We start from the raw sequence: 18,967 nt of genomic DNA, 5'->3' as shown, positions 1-18,967 counted from the left end.
CTCTGCGTCACGACCCTGGTATTCCTTGGAGGTCACACTACCAAATACTAGCCGAGGCCGACCCTGCTTAGCTTCTGAGATGTGATGGGATTGGGCTAGCCTGAGCTATCCAGGTCATGGACCTATGCTGCCCTGAGTTTTATGGAAGGTTTATAAAATGTCTATCCCCTCCTTTCCAGTAGCATGCTCAGAGGAGCTGACCAATTGAACAGAGGAGCCAGAGTACCCCCCCACCACAATGTGTTGAAGGAAGCAGGTTATTTTTTTGGGGGGGTGGGGTGGGGAGATATCCCTGCTACAGTGCCATAGCCCTGATCTATATAACTTCCTATCCCTCCATTTGCTTTTTGGAGTTAAATTTCATGTCAGAATTTCCCAATGATTTATGACCTACCAGCTGTGCAGCATTTCTGGAACCTTGTTTGCTTATCAGGTGAAAGGAAGGGGACTGGAAAAGAATGAATGGGGTGGAAGAGAGCAGCAGTGCCTGATGCAGACATTAGTCATTGTACAAAAACCTCCTGGTTGTGATCTGGAAACCCTGCATGAAAGATAATCTGACAAGCCAGCTCAGATTTGTACGGTTTCAAGCGCAAGTTTAATTAACTTCCCCTAGAATAATTTCATACCCATTTGGTTTCACTGCATCTGTACTGAGTACCATAGAACACTCATGCTTATCCATACTGCAGCGGTGCACACATAACCTGTGTATACATTTACGACAGGGGCACCACTTTCCATTCAACACAAGGGGCAGAGGCCAATGGAACTCTTTGGGCTTCAAAAATTGACACAACCAATTTATCACCCACATAAAAGTCCCCAATACCTTGATCTGCAGGTAAAGCTGGGGCTACAGCTAAACGGATAACCTTGCATTTTTGTGGCATATGCTATAGAAAGGAGGTTTCAGAATGCCCAAAGAAAGGGACCACATGCACACATCACAAAAGAATCAGCTCCAAGTAGAACCAACTCCCAAGAAAATCACAGCAAAGATACATAGATATTAAAAGTTTGAAAAGCATTAAAATAATGCCTCTGGGAGGGAAAAATAGATTGCCACTGCAGGAGCAAGAAACTTGCATGACTTGCAACCAGTGTTCCCTCTAAGCTGAGTTAGTGTGAGCTACCTCACAGTTTTTCAGCTTCTGGCTCACAGATTTTTGTCTTAGCTCAGGAAGGATGGCTCCAGAGCCAACTAATTTTTGCAGTAGCCAAATCGCTCGCTCACAACTTTAATGCCAGTAGCTCATACAACAGAATTTTTGCTCACAAGACTCCACGGCTTAGAGGGAACATTGCTTGCAACCCTGTATCAAATGCTGATCCTGCCCTTCCCCCCATGTGGATTGCTAGGCTGATATTGGGACCAGGTTCAGATAGGGGGTATTCTTCTGCACTTTGCAATAAAATGTCAAAATGCCTGAAATGGAAGGGGGATTAATCCCCCTTCCCCCCAAAAGGAAGGAAGGAAGGCTGTGGGGCAGGTGAGAGTTGGCAGTGTTGCAGACAGCTGGAAGGAGCTGAAGCCCCCCCCCATGAGCGAGGCAGCTGCTCAGTAAGCAAGCAAGCTGACCAAGAAATTGATGCTCCCAGAATGGGGGGAGAAACAATGCAACCCTCCCCCACGAGTCTCACAAGTCCCTATTTATATGCTAAAACTGGAAATAAGAACCTGATTTATTAACTCCAAAGAGGATGCATGCCTTCCTCCTAAGCAGAACTCCAGAGGTATGCAAAACTTTTTTGCTTGCAAAAAAAAAGTGTATTAAGATGATCTATTGATTGATTTCGATATATATCACATTGTAGCAATGTTACCCAGTATGGCGTAGTGATTAGAGTATCAGACTAGGAGCTGGGAGACCCAGGTTTGAATTCCTACTTTGCTATGGAAGCTTGCTTGGGTGACCTTGAGCCAGTCGCACACTGTTAGCCTAACCTACCTCACAGGTTTGTTGTGAGGATAAAATGGAGAGAACAATGTAAGTCAGGAGAAAGCCAAGGTACAAATAAAATGAATAAACTATTACCATAGGACTTAAAAATCAAATGGATTTGTTCATTTCACATACATAAAGGTAAAGGTTCCCTTGCTTGAAAGCCAGTCGAATCCGACTCTAGGGTTGCGGTGCTCATCTCCGTTTCAAAGCTGAAGAGCCAGCGCTGTCCGAAGACGTTTCCGTGGTCATGTGGCCGGCATGACTAAACACCAAGGCGCATGGAACGCTGTTACCTTCCCACTGAAGTGGTACCTATTTATCTACTTGCAATTTCTTGCTTTCGAACTGCTAGGTTGGCAGGAGCTGGAACTAGAGATGGGAGCTCACTCCATCATGCGGCACCCGGGTCTTGAACTGCTGAACTACTGGCCTTCCACAGCCTGCAGTTCAGCGTCTTAACCACTTGAGCCACCGCAGCTCCATTACTCTGCCCTAAGCAGGTATTAAGTAAGTATAGTGCTTTAGGCCATTGGAGATTTGTATGTTTTGCTATTTTAAATTTCATTTGCCTCACCACCGCATCACTAATTACTCCTGAGGGAATCTGAGGAACTAATACCTCCTGGATGAATCTGTCCCTTGAAAGTGAAGAAGGTTCTTGGATTACTTTCAATGGTATGGATTTATTTGGCCTTGATTCTTTGTAAAGCCAATTTCATTTAATCAACTTCATTTGTCGAGTGATCTGTGTCTGTGTGGGTCAGTGTTATATTGAAGGACAGTATTATTCGACCCCCTCTGTGACAACAAACACGGAGTTTGCTTAATTTCATGTTTGTTGCCTCAATAACACTGTCTAACCACCTCATCCTTTGCCATCCCCTTCTTCTTTGACCTTCAGTCTTTCCCAGCATCAGGGTCTTCTTCATTGAGTGCAGGTGCAGACCTAGTGGAAAGTGTGTACGGGACGGGAGGGTCCTTATCAATGCTTCCTCTAAGCTGTAGAGTCTTGTGTGCAAAAATTCTACTTTGTGAACTACTGGCATTAAGGTTGTGAGTGAGCGATTTGGCTGCTGCATAAATTAGTTTGCTCTGGAGCCGTCCTTCCTGAGCTAAGACAACAATGTGTGAGTTGGAGGCTAAAAAACTATAAGCTAGCTCACACTAACTCTGCTCAGAGGGGACACTGGTCCTTATTCTCTTCAAAGGCCAAAAGAGCAACTCGTAGAATTCAATGTCTCCTCAATGGTATGTTCGAACCTTCAGAAAGAGTTAGAAAGCCCACACTGCCAAGCTTACGATTTGTGACAGACCATCCCCTCCCCAAGGAAACACAAAACAACTGCTCATTTTGTCTTGACGTTTATTTTTCCATGTTTAACTTATTCAGATATCACATTTTTTTCCTACATTAAAATATTTTCATGCTATCTCCCGCCCCACCCCCCTGCCTTCATCCAGAAAAAAATAGAATTGACACAACTTTGATGGAATGCGCTAGAGTAAAGGGGAAAAAAAGGCAACTGCACCCAAGTTACGGAGCACACAGACCAAAAAACGGTACGAGGAAGATCTGCATAGGAGAGAAAGAACTGGAGGGCCACGTTGGGGGAGGGGGAGATGATGGAGCCGGCGCAGTCAACGCCACCTGAGCCATCATAAACCTTTTTGAGTCAGCTCCTAGTTATCAGAGAGGAGGCTGGCCAGCAGCTTGCAACCTGGGTCACCCGAGCAAGTACCAGGCATGGCCCCCCTGGAATAGCCTGGCAGGCCGGCCAAGAAGGTACAGACATCCTGCTTGCCCTGGGCTTGGAAGCCTATGCCCTACAAGTGTTTGTCAGCGACATACGAACTTGAGCTCTTTTGCCCAGTTTCACACGGCTAGCCAGCTCCACGTTTGGAAGGTGGTTTAGAACACAGAACAAGGCTAGACACGGTTCAATGCCGAGTGTCACGCACGAGGGCTATTTAACAGAATTAAAAATATTTCCTTCACAGGTTCCTGTTGCCTTTGCCCTTCACCTGGTGCAATTAGATCTTAACCGAAGCCATTAACTCTCTGCCAGGTTCACACCTCAGGCTGTTTTGTGGTGTGCATCTGAAAGCACTCAGCTGCCTGCTGGGATCGTCTTGTGAAGATTAATACTGTTCAGGATAAATATTTATTAGCTGGGGGGGGGGAGGCAGCCACTCTGAGCACAGGATTCCAGCTGCGACTATTCTGGAATTGAAGGGAACAGGTGGAGGGAGTCCCTTACTCTGCTGCTGCTTCACATTCACACATGTACAAAACTTGCAGGCCAGAGAGTCCATCTGGCCAATTCAACTGGCAGTCCCAGCAGTGGTTCCCCTGCCTAACTCACAGAAGAGGTAGGAATCTTGTAAATGTTAACTGGGCAAGCACCAGGCATGCAAACATTTGCAATTTGCATTTGCAACGTAAATTACTCTCCATTTTCTCAGTCATAATTGAAGCTAGCAGTAATCTGTGGGTTCGACTTGCCACAACAATCTTCCTGTTGTGTTACAGATGCACCCCCTCCCCCAATCTCTTCAGCCAGCTAGCTCAAGCGGACAAATCTGTGCTACACTGTAGGACAGAGTGGAAAATTTTTGAATGGACCAAGATGACTTGAGGAAGGAACAGAGATTTTTTTTCTCCTTGACTCTTGTTCAACTCAACCTTTCCATGTGATTCAAGCACTTCCAAAAACTTCCCCCCAGTAAACCAAGAGGGCAGAGCTAGTATGATACAATCGGCAGAGCTAGTATGATACAATACCTGCCCCCCTGTTAATGTAAACCATTCAAGACCCAGTTGTCTGAGAAAGGGGGCAATATTTTAAACTCTGTCAGCTTCAGCCCATCAGGAACACTGGCACGAATATGTCACTTATTCTTGGTTTAATTACAGGGAGGACAAGTAAACACCAACACAAGGGAAGAAAAAAAAACCCAGCGTTTTCACAAAGCTGAAAGGTGCGGCTAGTGCTTTGCAGTGGAGTCTCGAGGGTAGAATTCTGCCAGGGTGCTCTGCGGGATTCTCTTCAGCATCTCCTTGGGGAAGATACGCAAGAGCTGCCAGCCGATGTCTAGCGTCTCGTAAACAGTGCGGTTCTCATAGGGCCCTGCAAGGAGAGCCATTGGCACGGTCACATACTGACAAAGACCAAGACTTCGCAACAGTAATAAAGGCACTTGTTGCCCTACGCGGGCATCGGACACCTACCCTGAGCAATGAAGTTCCTCTCAAACTTCTGCAGGAATTCAAGATAGAGAAGATCATCTGAAGTAAGGGCTTCCTCCCCTACAACAGCTTTCATGGCTTGGACATCCTTCCCAATGGCATAGCAGGCATACTGGGAGGAAGGAAAGAAGGTTCAGAGATGGCCGGCTAAGATGCTACGAGTCAAGCTATACTGAGCAGAGCCCTGCACCGAAGCCAGGCATTTTCCCTGCAACGGTTCACCTGGTAGCAAGTCTGCTGAGCTTTAGGCATGAGAGAAGAACTTGATTGTTTCCCCAGTCATTTTGTTTAATGGCACTGTTTTCCCCAGCCCCGATTCTTACCTTTGCTTTTGTTGACTCTAAAAGCCACATCAGGGAACTAAGCTCATTTTTGCCCTGTTTCGTGTTATGTGCTTTAGTTCGCTACTGTTTATAAACCGCTTTCAAGCAAAATCTACTTCTATTGATGTATGTTTTAATCAATATGTGTCTTAAGGATCTTGTTGGGAGACAAGGATAGAAATATTTTAAGAACTAGGTTTAACATTACCCACCCACTCCCAGGATATGCTCGTTGTTAGTGTTAAGGTCACACCTACCAACTGGTTTGAAACCTCAGCATGATCCTTTCTGGTCATCCCCTCTCCGATAGCAGACTTCATCAATCGAGACAAAGAGGGAAGTACATTGATAGGTGGGTAAATCTGGAAGGAGAAGTGGGTTTAAGTGATGTCTGAAAACTATGAGCTGTCGAGCAGGTGATTAGTACAAGTGTGGCTGGCAAGAGATTAAACATGGTAATTTAGGGAAAGTGGGTGGCACCAATTCAATGCTTAATGTGATTCAATGCTTAATGTGTTGGGCTGGGCCTGGGGAGACCCCAGCTCCAGTCCCTGGCTTGTCATGTAGCTCACTGGCTGATCCTGGGCCAGTCATTCTCTTTCCGCAGAATCTCCTGTGCAAGGTGTTTGTAAGCATGAACTGGGGGGCCACCTATGCCTCCTTGGAGGAAGGGAGGAATAAAAATGCAGTGATAAAATCAATGAGCCAAGATTTTGCTCACAAGATAGAAGAAAAGAGGATTTATACCCCGCCCTTCACTACCCAGGGGAGTCTCAGAGCAGCTTACAAACTCCTTTCCCTTCCCCTCCCCACAACAGACACCCTGTGAGGTAGGTGGGGCTGAGAGAACTCTGACAGAAACTGCTCTTTTTCAAGAACACCTCTGACAGAACTATGGCTTGCCCAAGGTCATCCAGTGGGTGCAAGTGGAGGAGTGGGGAATCAAACCCGGTTCTCCCAGATTAGAACCTGTGCACTTAACCACTACACCAAACTGGCTCTCTGATATCTGATACTGGTATCTCCTAGCCCGACCTCTTCCAGAGTTCTAACGACTAACATCTCCACTGCGGAACATTCCAGATGGGCAGCAGTTAAGACTGTAGCAGCAAAACAAAGAAGTCTAGAGGCACTTTAAAGCCTGACAAAATTTAATCCAATATAAACTTGTGCCATAATGAACTATCAGTCTTTAAGGTGCCACCGGACTTTCGTTTAATATTAAGGAACTCTCAGTAGGCATTTGTTTCCAAACAGATCTAACCTGCACAGCAAATCTTCCAGCAGCCTATGAACAATAGAGCTTTCTGGCAATCTCAAAAGAAAACCAGTACTGCATGGCTGAACTGAAATGCCTTTAAATCACTCACAGCCCTTCAAGTTACATGCTAGTAATACACTTCTTGTGATCAAGCAGCCTGGAAAATTTGAGCCAAGCAGGACTCTGACACACTGTAAAATTACAACTGCCAGAAGTACAGAGGGAGCTTCATTCTGTAGATGATCAGACAGGGCCCCCCTCCCCACCCAGCAGCCTGACCTGTCTGTTGTGCAGCTGTCTGTCCACGTAGATCTGTCCTTCAGTAATGTATCCCGTCAAATCAGGGATGGGGTGAGTGATATCTGTGGGAGGAAGACACGTTAATGCTTCCCAGCTTCCTCTGACCACTCCAGAAGAGAACAGCAAGACTCAGCCGGTAGGAGGGCTGGAAATAAAGGGCGGTGCTTTCTCCCAGCAGCCCAGGTAGTACCTGCAGCACTGCCTAATAACTGGGCTGTCAGCCAGCATCAACAAAAACAGGGATTCTTGTGGGACAGGAAAGATGTGTAATGCCTGGGGGATTCTTGTGGGACAGGGAAGATGTGTAGAAAACAGGGATTCTTGTGGGACAGGGAAGATGTGTAATGCCTGGGCAGCAGGAGGCTAAAGAGGAGAATACCTAAGAAGTTTCTGTCCTGGCAGAAGGAAGCTGCATGGGAAGGGGAAGAGAAACAAGGCGCCCGGGAACCCTCCCCCCTTCTCCCCGACCAAAGGTATGCAAATCTGGACACCTGTCAAACTAACTATGCATGAGGAGTTTGTCATCATTACTAGTATACAAGATACGGAACAGGACTCCGTCGAGGGTCTTTTGTGAAAGGTGCACCATTTCAGGTGCTGAATTAGTGTCCCCTGGCAAAGCCAGCAAGAAATGGCAATCAGCTTTGCTCCCAAGTCTCTCCTAAACTCGGAGAAACTGGGCTTCCCTTCAATCCCAACGCAATTACACCCCCTGCCTGCCAGTAGCAGGCATGACGATCCTATGCAGGGACACATGCCTAGATAGAAAAGCACACTCGATGTAGACTCACCATCGTTGGGCATAGTAAGTATGGGAATCTGAGTAATGGACCCATTCCGGCCTTCCACTCTTCCCGCCCGTTCATAGATAGTGGCAAGATCTGTGTACATGTAACCAGGGAAGCCACGCCGACCCGGCACTTCTTCCCTGGCAGCTGAGACCTGTAGAAAATGGAAAGTGGAAACTAACAAAAAGCTGGGGGCAGCAGCAGAAGCATCAAAGTCATGTGGGAATGGGAGAGCACAAAAAACAGATCACAAGCACCAAAAATTCTTTTCAGTCCTTGGCCATACAGTACTCTTCCTGCCTTTGCGAAGCAGAGTGCTGATCAGAGGTCTACCAAAAGGCCAACACCGTCCCCCTCCTCTCTGTCAAAATGGTACTTAGACTCTCCTCGCACAACAGAGCACCATGTACGCTTGTTGGATGCTTAACCAACTCTTGCAGCTGCAGCACAGAGCTTGCAGTGCCACATCTGAAGGCCTCATTATGGGGCAACTCTACACTGCCATGGTGGTAACAGAGCACTAAAGTGGAAGCTTGGGAAACACAGGAAGAATCCCTCAATGAACATTTCTTCCTCTTCAAGCTCTGAAAACCAGGTATGCAAAACACCAGGGACAGTTCCAAACCTTGCCCAGTCCCCAAGATCAAAAAGAGGGAAAGTGTTGCAGGGTTTGGAAGTCTATCACATGCCTTTCTAAATTTCATTCACTGCCTCTCTGTGGAACTGTCCTGGAGGGAGGGAGGGAGGGAGGGACAAAGGGGAAAAGGTTGTGGGTGTATGCTCAAGTGTTCAGAAGTAATATTTATTCATCAAGACCAATAAGCAGCAGATTTACTGCAGTAATGTTTTGAAAACAGACTTCATAAATGGGCAGAAAATTCAATAATGTGGTGCAATGTGTGCTTTCTGTTCCTGGATGTGATTTAGTTAATCTGAAGTAATTTATAGCCTGGCTCAGAACCAGGGATGCTATTCAGTCTTTGGCCAACTAGGAGTTTCCACTTTCTGACTTCAGTAATCTCAAGGCAGAGACTAATATGCTGAACAGGGAAATAAATACCTCTCTCAGAGCTTCGGCATAGGAGCTCATATCTGTCAGGATAACTAAGACATGCTTCTCACACTGATAAGCCAAGAACTCTGCTGTGGTCAATGCAAGGCGAGGTGTGATAATGCGCTCAATGCTGAAAAAGAACAAGGGAGGCTGATTAATTTGGGTCGCAGACAGGCAGCCGGTACGGAACACAAGCTAAATCTGCTCTTCAGAAAGGGCAGTTAGGAAATAAAAGCTGGCCACAGCAATCAAGATACGGCATAATCGTTTTCCCTACCAACCAAACTGAAAGATGTTACAAGCACCATAACATATTGTGGGTAGGATACAGACAAAGTTTTCCAACAGTGGAACAGAACTTTCCTGCCTCCCACTATTCTCCATGAAATACTGCTCCTGGAGGATAGGGGACCCTCGGGAATGACATCAGGCGGTCTGCAGCAGGAAGGGGAACTGGTGGAAGCTGTCAATGTAGTCTGGAATCCAACCCTTTAACTATAGGCAGAAATGCCATTTATGAAACCAGCGGTGACTGGTCTGCTGATGTAGCCCAACATGAGACCTACCTACATAGCACCCCAGTAAAGACTACGGCAAAAGGATATTATTATGTCACTTTAGTAACAGCTGTCAGGAGCGCAAGGCAGGATAGGCTGTTGAAGCTCCTCCCTTTTCAACTTCCTTAGTGACGGCCCATGCCATAAACAGTGCAAACCTGTTTCCCACCCACTTTTCTCCATGCAGGAGTAAGTGCCCTTTGCACCGTCTGATGGCATTGGGGGCTCAGCAGGTTGCTTCATGTATACTGCAAGGTTCTTTTTCTTTCCAGCAATAATTCTTAGTGTCCAGTGCCTGAGATGGGCCACGTGTCTTTGGGCTTCACAGGACGGCCATCCTGTGTTGTCACCCTAACTGCACTGTACAAAACCCCACCCTCTTTCCAACCAGGGAAGCTCACTGGTGGCACAGCAAAGCTTCTGAGTGGTTTGTGATTTACTCAGTCCTCCTCTTCCCACAACGGCTGCCTCCCAACTTGCTTTGGGAAGAAGCCTCTTCTCATTTCCTGTCTCCCTGTTGTGAACAGGGCCAGGTTTTACCTACTTACGTTGGATCGTTTGCCAAGTTCAAGAACAGGCACACGTTGTCCATGGAGCCATTTTCCTCAAAGTCTGATTTGAAGAACCGAGCCGTTTCCATGTTCACCTACAGCAGAGGCAATTAGTTGTAAAGCTCAGTCCGATTTATTGTTAAAGTCCTCAGACCAGTCATTAAAAAAAAAAGTACACCTTTACAAGATTCTGAAATTTTAATTGGCTGCAAAGCAAAAAGGCAACTTAAACCTCAGCTGTGGAATTTTTTTTTCTAAAGCATTAAAGTTCAAGGAGCCTCACCAGCTCTGCCAGCTGTTAACCCATAAGAGATGACGAATTTATTCTGTACTCTTGCACAACTGTGCCTTTGATCTGTCAGGGCAAGACAGAGGCCAAAGAATCAACTCTTCACTTTGCGGTGAGATGGGTGCACCATTCATACTTCCACTAAATTTATTATCAATGAAACATAATAGTTTCTTTGGTCCCAGTTGCCAGGCTACCACCAAGAGATTTACTCTGTCCCTTCAAAAGAAGCCAATTCAGTGGGAGATGCAGCAGCCATATTTCCCCAGCCCTCGTATCCTCCAGCTCTACTTAACTTAAGCCCATGGACGGCTTCAAAAGGGAATTAGATAAGCATATGGAGCAGAGGTCCATCAGTGGCTATTAGCCACAAGGTATAGCTAGGGGCTCTGGGGCAAGTGATGCTCTGTCTTCTTGGTGCTGCTCTGGGTAAAGTGAGCTGCTTTTTCCTTGGTGCTTGGGGGGGGTCAACAGTGGGAGGGCTTCTAATGTCCTGGCCCCACTGCTGGACCTCCTGATGGCACTGGTATTTCTGGCCACTGTGTGACACAGAGTGTTGGACTGGATGGGCCTTTGGCCTGATCCAACATTGGCGTCTCTTATGTTCTTATGTTCTAACTGTGTAGTGCATGCCAAGTCCAGCCTGCCACAGCAGGTGGAGGAGACAGCGGACCAGAAGACTGATGAAGGAACAGGAAGGTGAAACTGGGGCTGCTCTATCTCCCACTTCATCAGTGTCATGCTCAGGGTCCCACCCAGGTCCAGAAAACCCAGTAGCCGTGTTGCAATTTGATAGAGGAAACGAGTGCCTCAGATTTGGGAGTGCTGGGGGTTACGTCACACCCCAGCTGCCTTCCTCAGACTGACCTTCTTTCTCTCTGTGTTGCCTCTAAGATCAGTCTTTAATTCCTCCCCGGCACTCGTCAGTTTCCTCCTTTATATATCCCCTCTCCTCCCCTTAGTGCCACCCCTTTTAGGTGATTAATAATCCTATAGGCTGTACCACTCATCCATCACCGTGCCCTTCTATCTCGTGGTGCTTCATCCTCTTTAGGCCCGCCCTCCTGTATAACCCGTGCTTCTATCCCATAGCTGTGTATGTGAGGGAGTGTCCATTTCCAGTCTATGCGACGGGACCAATGCCAACGTCCTTGGCACCAGCACTTCTCAGGGGTAAGGCTGGAACCTGCCACCTGTCCCGCTCCTTCAACCGGGCCCGTCCCCCTTCGTGTCTCGCGCCCATCCAACGCGGTCTGTGCCAGTCCGTTCTCCCAACCTCTCCCCTTCCGGATTTCTCCATCCCCGTAGTGGGTGTTGAGGGAGGGTTTTGGGGTCTCGGGGAGTTCTGAGCCCACCACTCTTCCCTGGGATTTGTGGGAAGCTTGGCGCGGGTAGACAATCAGTAAATGGAAAAAGCAAGGCCCTGAAATCTCACCAGTCAACCTTATTCTTCTCCCAATAAAACAACCTGCTTTTTTCCTCATTTTGTCTGCGGTCAGTTTCTCCCCAGAACAAAAATATGCGGTATACATTAAATCCACTGAGAACTGATATTTGCTCTTTATCACATCAGAGTCCTCTCTGGGTTTTTTGGAAGTTCTCCTTTCGGACAAAGCTACATACAGTTAAGCTTTTTATACAGGTGAACAAAGAGTGACATGGTCTAATGAATCCTGTTCTGAGGACTAACATTACAGCTCCTTGAGTGGCACTAAGGAGAGCTCTGCCCTGTTCTGTAGCTATGCCATAACACTACATAAAAACATAAGAGCTGGAATGGATCCCAAGGGTCATCTAATCTAACCCACGGCACAATGCAGGAAATTCACTGCTACCTCCCCGCCTCACTCCTCCAGTGACTCCTGCTCTATGCCCAGAGAAAGGCAAAAAACCTCCAGGATCCCTGGGGCCAATCTGGCCTGGAGGAAAATCCCTTCCTGACCCCAAAGTGGCAACTGGCATTAAACTGGTATATGCATTACTACATCCATACAGAACTGCTTGCACTTCCTGCCTGCCCATTTACCCACTTACTCCCATAGCAGCAAACACAATGGCAAAATTCTGTTCGCTGTAGTCCATCACATCTTTGGATTTCTTCACCAAGCCTGCCTGGCGACAGATCTGCGCTGCTATCTGAAAGAAAGGAGGTGAAAGAGCTGATCATGTCTTCCGTGCACCAGGCATTCGTTTCCGGAAAGAACTCAAGGGGCAAAGATGGGGAGACTAGACACAGTCTGCATCCGCATGTGTCAAGAACAAGACAGCTGCTACGTGTGTTGGAATCTGTCCACTCAGCACCCATATAGTAGAACAAGGCTGAAGGGATGCAAATACTGCACAGCTGAAACTCAAATCAGGAGAGTGAAAAATTCTTGGGAAAGGATGGGAATTCTCCCTCCTCATGTGGAGAAGATCACTTGCCACACCTATGCACACTCTCATATCTGCCAACGTTTCCTCCCTGCCTCAATGAAACCTAGCAGCTGCCTGAAAGCCAGATTGTATGAGAAAGGGCTGTCGTCCAGAAAGCACTAGAAGACACAATTTCTTTTAAGAACATTGATCTAGCTCTAAAAGTCAAAGTTACAGCTAGAAACACCCCCCCACACACAAATAATTCTAGAATATGTAAATACAGAAAACTAGTTTTTTCTTAGTGCTTTCAACATAAAGCGCCGTTAAAGCACCTACCTCATTATGGGGCAAGCCAGCAGCTGAGAAAATGGGGATTTTCTGTCCTCTGGCAATGCTGTTCATGCCATCTATAGCAGAAATTCCAGTCTGAATCATCTCTTCTGGGTAGATTCGACACTCAGGATTTATTGGTTGACCTATTTCATGGAGGAAAGTCCATCGTTTAAGCCCATGCTTTGCTTTAAAGGCAGCTTAAGACAACTTCAAGGAAAGGATATAAAAGCCAGCATTTTGGTTCAGACATTCGAGAGCTGACAAGAAGTTTCCAATACTTTTAGCAATCATGAGTGTTTGGAAACGTGTTTGACATTTTTGAGCAGCATAGGCTGAGGGAAACAAGATCTGGTATCGATATTCTATTAACACACTTTGAATAAGTCACTGTCCTATTTAGATCCCTAGATGTCCCTTTTCTCCTCAGTGGGAAACCAAAACAGCTTACATCACTCTCCCCTCTTCGCTTTTATCTTCACAACAGACAAGTGAGGTAGGCCAGGCCACATGTGTACAACTGGCCCAAGGTCACCCAGCAAGCTTCATGGCAGAGGAGGGATTTGAACCTGTGCCTAGTCAGACACTTTAATTACTACATCTGAATATTTGAACATTTCTTGTTTGTTTTTGGTCTTGCTGGTAGATTGCCTGGCTTGTATTTATTATCGTTTTAATTAGGACAATAATGATTTTATTTGCTACTTCAAAATCTGTACTGGTTTGAGAACTTTTGTCCAGAATGCAGCACAGAAACACTAAAAATACCAAACAAATAGAAGCTGCCAACTAACTCAACACAAGCAAACTGAGCTTATGCATGGCTAAAGCCCTCTACTGCCAATATTAACTCTGAGCTAAAGGGCAGACTTGAAAAGGCCACCCTGAATGCCATTTTCTGAAAGGGTACAATACAGATTGCCGGATTTAAGCGTACATATAAATTGAGGATTAGAAAAGATAAGACAAAATGAAGGCTGAAGGACTCTGAATTGTGTCTTTAAACTTTAGTTTTATGGTGGGATGCTCTGGGGGCTCTCTTAAATGGTTAAAACATTGGATAAAAAGATAAAAACTTAGCATAGTCGACTATGTTCAAAGTGATGCTAGCAATTTAAGATTAACATTTATAAGCTGTTGTTATGATCTCCTATACTTGGGGTTTTAGTTAGTTGTGGTTTTCTTTCCTTTCTCCCTAGATGTAGTTACCCTTGCCCAATTTTTTGTTGTAGGTTGTAGTGTATTAGAAAATTCAAATTAAAAAAATCCCCTTTGGGGGGCCAAAAAAAAATACAGATTGCCGGATTTTGGGATCAGTACAGTAGATATTAACTGAACTCCTGCTTTATTTATGCTAGGAAGAAATATGTACAAGCTGAGCTCTCAGCCCATTTGTGAACATCAGGCTCAACCCTTCAGCACTCAACAACATTTTATTAAACATACCCATGATATCAAGGTATTCTTCAGCCAGGACCATAGGGCCTCTGTCTATGGGCTTTCCTGATCCATTAAACACACGCCCTTCGAAGACAAGAAAAACAGCATCCGTCATATTAGCAGATTAATTTTAACAGCCATGTTAATATAATCATATCAATTTTGGTATATGTGAAGGATTGGGAACATCATCAGTCCAAGCAGATCTTGTACCTACCGAGCATGTCTTCCGATACTGGGGTTCGAAGGATATCCCCAGTAAATTCACAAGATGTTTTCTTAGCATCAATTCCTGAAGTTCCTTCAAAAACCTCGAAAAAAGGAAGATGAGTATTTTTTTTCCAAATGCCGTGAAGTCTGACAACTGAAGCTCTTGCTTCAGCAGTGGGGCAGGATAATTTTCTAACAGATTAACATTAGCTAGAAACAGGTTCAAATAACCTCGTATGTATGTGACGTATTGTCTGAGAAAACCAAAGTAGTTTAACTTAACATGGAAAGAAAAGGAAGGCTAAATCTCAGAGCATATAACTATGTCAGAACGTGGACCATTTATGATAGTAATATCTAAGAAAGTGGAAGAATCTGAAACTTTCACAAATATGCACAGCATCTGCAAGCTAAAATGAATATTCTTAAACTATTATACTTTGTTAAATACAATTACCTGGAATAACACACTAACCATGTAAAGCAAGGCATTACAGAGAGAGAATTTCAGTGGTGGCACGACAGTGCGTACTATTCTGTACTGTGCTGGGTGCACAGGTAGCCTGGTTTAATACTGATAGTCCTTAACTAGAAGCTTCTCAGAAATCCATTTGAAAGGTTTGATATTGTTTTTGCAATATTATAATACAATTACCTGGAATAACACACTAACCATGTAAAGCAAGGCATTAGAGAGAGAGAATTTCAGTGGTGGCACGACAATGCGTACTATTCTGTTCTGTGCTGGGTGCACAGGTAGCCTGGTTTCATACTGATGGTCCTTAACTAGAAGCTTCTCAGAAACCCATTTGGAAGGTTTGATATTGTTTTTGCAATATTATAACCATGAGGCAAGTACTGCACACAATGGAGCCTTGTATTAAAAGTTTCAGAGCAGCAAGGAATGTTTGCACTGGGAGAAAGCAAGTGACCCTCAAGAGGATTTTTATGTACACCAGAAATTTCAGTCGTTGGAGCAATAGAGAAATCAGTACCAGTGCCAACTCAGAAGCTTTATGGATGCATTATCATATAGCTACCATGATGTGAATCCCTCAGTTCAAACGAAGTGGCTGCTCAAGTCTAAAGATCACAAAAGACTTCTCTCAAAATTATGACAAACTGCATGGAGGGCAATACTCTGAAGAACGCTAACTATGAATTGGAAGCAGGAACTCCATTGCATATCTTTCAGAGAGCACACATTTCTCGATTTCTTATATATTTTTAAAAATCTAGATATTCAATTTCTGGATAAAGAATTCTGAAATGCTAGTCGGCGGTATATCACTACATTTTCAGATGAATACAGGCATTCAAGTAAAGAAGGGACAAATCTGATACATTTACGGTGGAACTATGAAAAGATGAAAAGCTACTGGAAATTAACACCAGGCACTATTGCAAAAATAACAGGAAATACTCTGCAGATCTCCAGAGTTTTGCTACATATACTTTAGCTGGTAAACAGATTCTGTGCCAGATCAGCCTGTTGTACTCCATTGTTTAACATACCTGATAAGCACACCACTGGTGATTGAGGCAAATAGGCTTTCAATTACAGATTGGTGACAAAGAACACGGGAACTGATGTTTATGAGCGAATTGAGGGAAACTGGATGCTTCAAAAGTTCTGAAAGCTTGGGAACCATTTATTTCTTACTGGAATATAATCGTTAAATAATGGAACGGATACTATTAACATGTCACATTATACATTGTCACCACCTTTTTACAACTGCAATAATAAACTATGATTAAAATTATTACTCAATGACCACAGAGAAATTCTGCAACTGAATGGATAGGGAGGAAGGTTGCCAGCTCTGGGTTGGGAAAGACCTGGAGGTTTTGGGGGTGGAGCCTCGGGAGGGCAGGGTTTGTGGGTGGGGAGGGGACCTCAGTGGGGTAGAATGCCATAGAGTCCACCTTCCAAAGCAGCCATTTTCTCCAGGTGAACTGAAGAATGATTTTAGTGCAACCTATACCACACCACCCATGGGATGGATCTCTAAGTTTCTGTTCCGTTCATGCTTAAAGCTTCATTTTTTTAAGCAACCTCGTTCCTTTGCTTCCAAGATGTTGAGAACAGACAGCACATAGATCAACCTTGTTGCTCAAACCCTAAGCTTGGCCCATGTAGTGCAGATCAGGTAGCTGCACTTGCAGAAGAATTTGGTAGTTTCTGCAATGACTACTAACTATTGTTTATAGATTCTGTTGGACTAGGCTCCTGAATAAAGGGCTCTATACGTCCATGAGGTGTCCAGAAGGTCTTCTTCTACCCAGGAAGAGAGTCACAGGACAGGCCATCCGTGCCACCCAACGTGCTGCTCTGCCATTTACCTGAACCACAGCTTTGGATCCACTGACTTCCAACACTTGCCCGCTTCTCTTTGTTCCATCAGGAAGTGTCAAATGCACAATCTCTGCGTATCTAGGAAACTAAGCCATGGGAATCAAGGTAAGGTACGTCAACAGGTTTCTGTTCAGAACATAAACGGATGCAAACATCAGATTCCCCCAGAATCACACATACCAAATTGTGAAGTTCAGACACCCTGAATTCAAGACAGTTATAATTTAGGTGAATGCTAAAGGCTGCTGCTTGGAATTTCAGAGTTCAGGAAGTTTTTGCCACTTCATTCACAGTCCCGGAACCTGGAGTGCTCCCCTGCATAGTTTCTATCAGCATCCTACTCCTGAAAAGTAGTAGCACTGCCAGGTGGGTTTCCCATCAAAGCAAGCCCTGTCAACAGCACCTGACTCGTACCCTGAAGGAAGCGTAGGGTGCAATCTGCCCTCATAACTTCTGAAGATCAACAGTGCTGTGTAAGGGATGAAGGCACTGCAGAGAAAACCTTGAACTCTGGAAATTCCTCTCTAGGGCTTTTCAGGGCACACTAAATTACAGGCTAAATTACAGGCAAGTGCAACAGCTGACACAGCACTGCTGTTACATGCCCACAAAGCCTCCGTACTAGCACTGAAATCGGGACCTCCTGAAAAAAACCTCAATTGCCCCAATTTCTGTTTGCTCCTTAAAATGCCAGCTACAGTCTGCAAATCATGTGAGACTAAGCAGCCACATCATAAAACACAACATGGGCCTTTCAAAATTGTAGCTAGCAGTTTACAGTTAAGGAGTTTCTACATACTTTAATTTTGGTACAATAAAAGAAACTGCAAATCAGAACTTGCTTGAATCCCCAGCATAGCACTTTCAAAACTGGAGGTTAATCAGATACCCTGTGGAGAATAGGGATGGGCATGAAACTCCCCATGACTCTAAATTCCTCATGAAAATCCCCAGGTCCCGGTTCATGAACCGAGGTTTATGCCCATCCCTGTCCACAACCCTTCACATAGTTTTTCAGAGGTTTGTGTGGCTTGTGGGGGGAAGTGGGGAGGGGGAGTGAGAGGGAGTGCTAAAATGGTTTGCATCCATTTCTGCCTAACAGTGGGGCCGGTGTGCCTGTCTGCTGTTAGGCTGAAATACACGCAAGTCATTTCAGCTATTCCTTTTGCTCTCCCACCGCTTCCAAGGGATCGCTAAAATAACTTGTGGGCACCGTTCGGCAGTCTGGTTTGAACCAGGCTGGTTAGCAGAACCCCTGCTGAGGCTGTGGGGACAGCTCTTCCTACAGGATTGGCTCCTCTATGGACTCTGCTGGGCAGTCCGGTTTGAACCAGGCTGCCCAGCAGAGCCCCTGCCAAGGTTGCGGGGAGAGTTTGGTGTAGTGAGAGCCAGTTTGGTGTAGTGGTTAAGAACGGGGAACTCTAACCTGGAGAATCAGGTTTGATTCTCCACTCCTCCACATGCAGCTGCTGGGTGACCTTGGGCCAGCCAGTCAAAGTTCTCTCAGAGCAGTTCTTTCAAGAGCAGTTCTCTCAGAGCTCTCTCAGGCCCACCTCCCTCACAGGGTGTCTGTTGTGGGGAGAGGAAGAGAAGGAGATTGTAAGCCACTCTGAGACTCCGAGTGAAGGGAGGGGTATAAATCCGATCTCCCCTTCTTCTCCCCACAGATCAACTCCTTTGCAGGCTCTGTTTAGCAGTCCGGTTTGAACCAGACTGCACAGCAGAGCCAGCGCACCTTGCACAAGCCATTTAAAGGGAACGTCTCTTTAAATGGGTTTTACAAGGCATGTCACACATGAGTGAAGTCTGAGTTCACCCAGTCGCAAACCTCAAAATGAACTGGTTCGGTAACTGGGGAGGCTTGCGAAGATTTGTGGTTCGTGTGGCCCCACAAACAATGAGCCAAAACAAACCTCTGCTTCCCTGGTTCGACACCCCCCCCAGTGGAGAG

At 45.5% G+C, this 18,967-nt stretch overlaps 1 protein-coding gene across 1 annotated transcript in view; it reads right to left on the bottom strand.

Moving 5' to 3' along the window:
* Window positions 1-4,650: 4,650 nt before the first annotated feature.
* ATP6V1B2 (ATPase, H+ transporting, lysosomal 56/58kDa, V1 subunit B2) overlaps window positions 4,651-18,967 on the bottom strand; it is a 21,504-nt gene continuing 7,187 nt past the window's right edge. The window contains exons 3-14 of the mRNA XM_015417054.1: window positions 17,004-17,102; window positions 14,665-14,758; window positions 14,454-14,531; window positions 13,014-13,153; window positions 12,354-12,455; window positions 10,028-10,125; window positions 8,929-9,052; window positions 7,872-8,022; window positions 7,060-7,142; window positions 5,777-5,881; window positions 5,179-5,308; window positions 4,651-5,077 (exon numbers count right to left, since the gene is read on the bottom strand). Coding sequence (XP_015272540.1) covers window positions 4,935-5,077; window positions 5,179-5,308; window positions 5,777-5,881; window positions 7,060-7,142; window positions 7,872-8,022; window positions 8,929-9,052; window positions 10,028-10,125; window positions 12,354-12,455; window positions 13,014-13,153; window positions 14,454-14,531; window positions 14,665-14,758; window positions 17,004-17,102 — 1,347 coding nt within the window. The 3' untranslated portion in view covers window positions 4,651-4,934. The remainder of the gene's footprint in view (window positions 5,078-5,178; window positions 5,309-5,776; window positions 5,882-7,059; window positions 7,143-7,871; window positions 8,023-8,928; window positions 9,053-10,027; window positions 10,126-12,353; window positions 12,456-13,013; window positions 13,154-14,453; window positions 14,532-14,664; window positions 14,759-17,003; window positions 17,103-18,967) is intronic.

This window comes from Gekko japonicus, unplaced genomic scaffold, assembly GCF_001447785.1.
Source record: "Gekko japonicus isolate JY-2015 unplaced genomic scaffold, Gekko_japonicus_V1.1 scaffold709, whole genome shotgun sequence".
Lineage (NCBI taxonomy): Eukaryota > Metazoa > Chordata > Lepidosauria > Squamata > Gekkonidae > Gekko > Gekko japonicus.
Note: the sequence above shows the minus strand (reverse complement) of the source record. Positions and strands in the feature narration are given on the sequence as shown.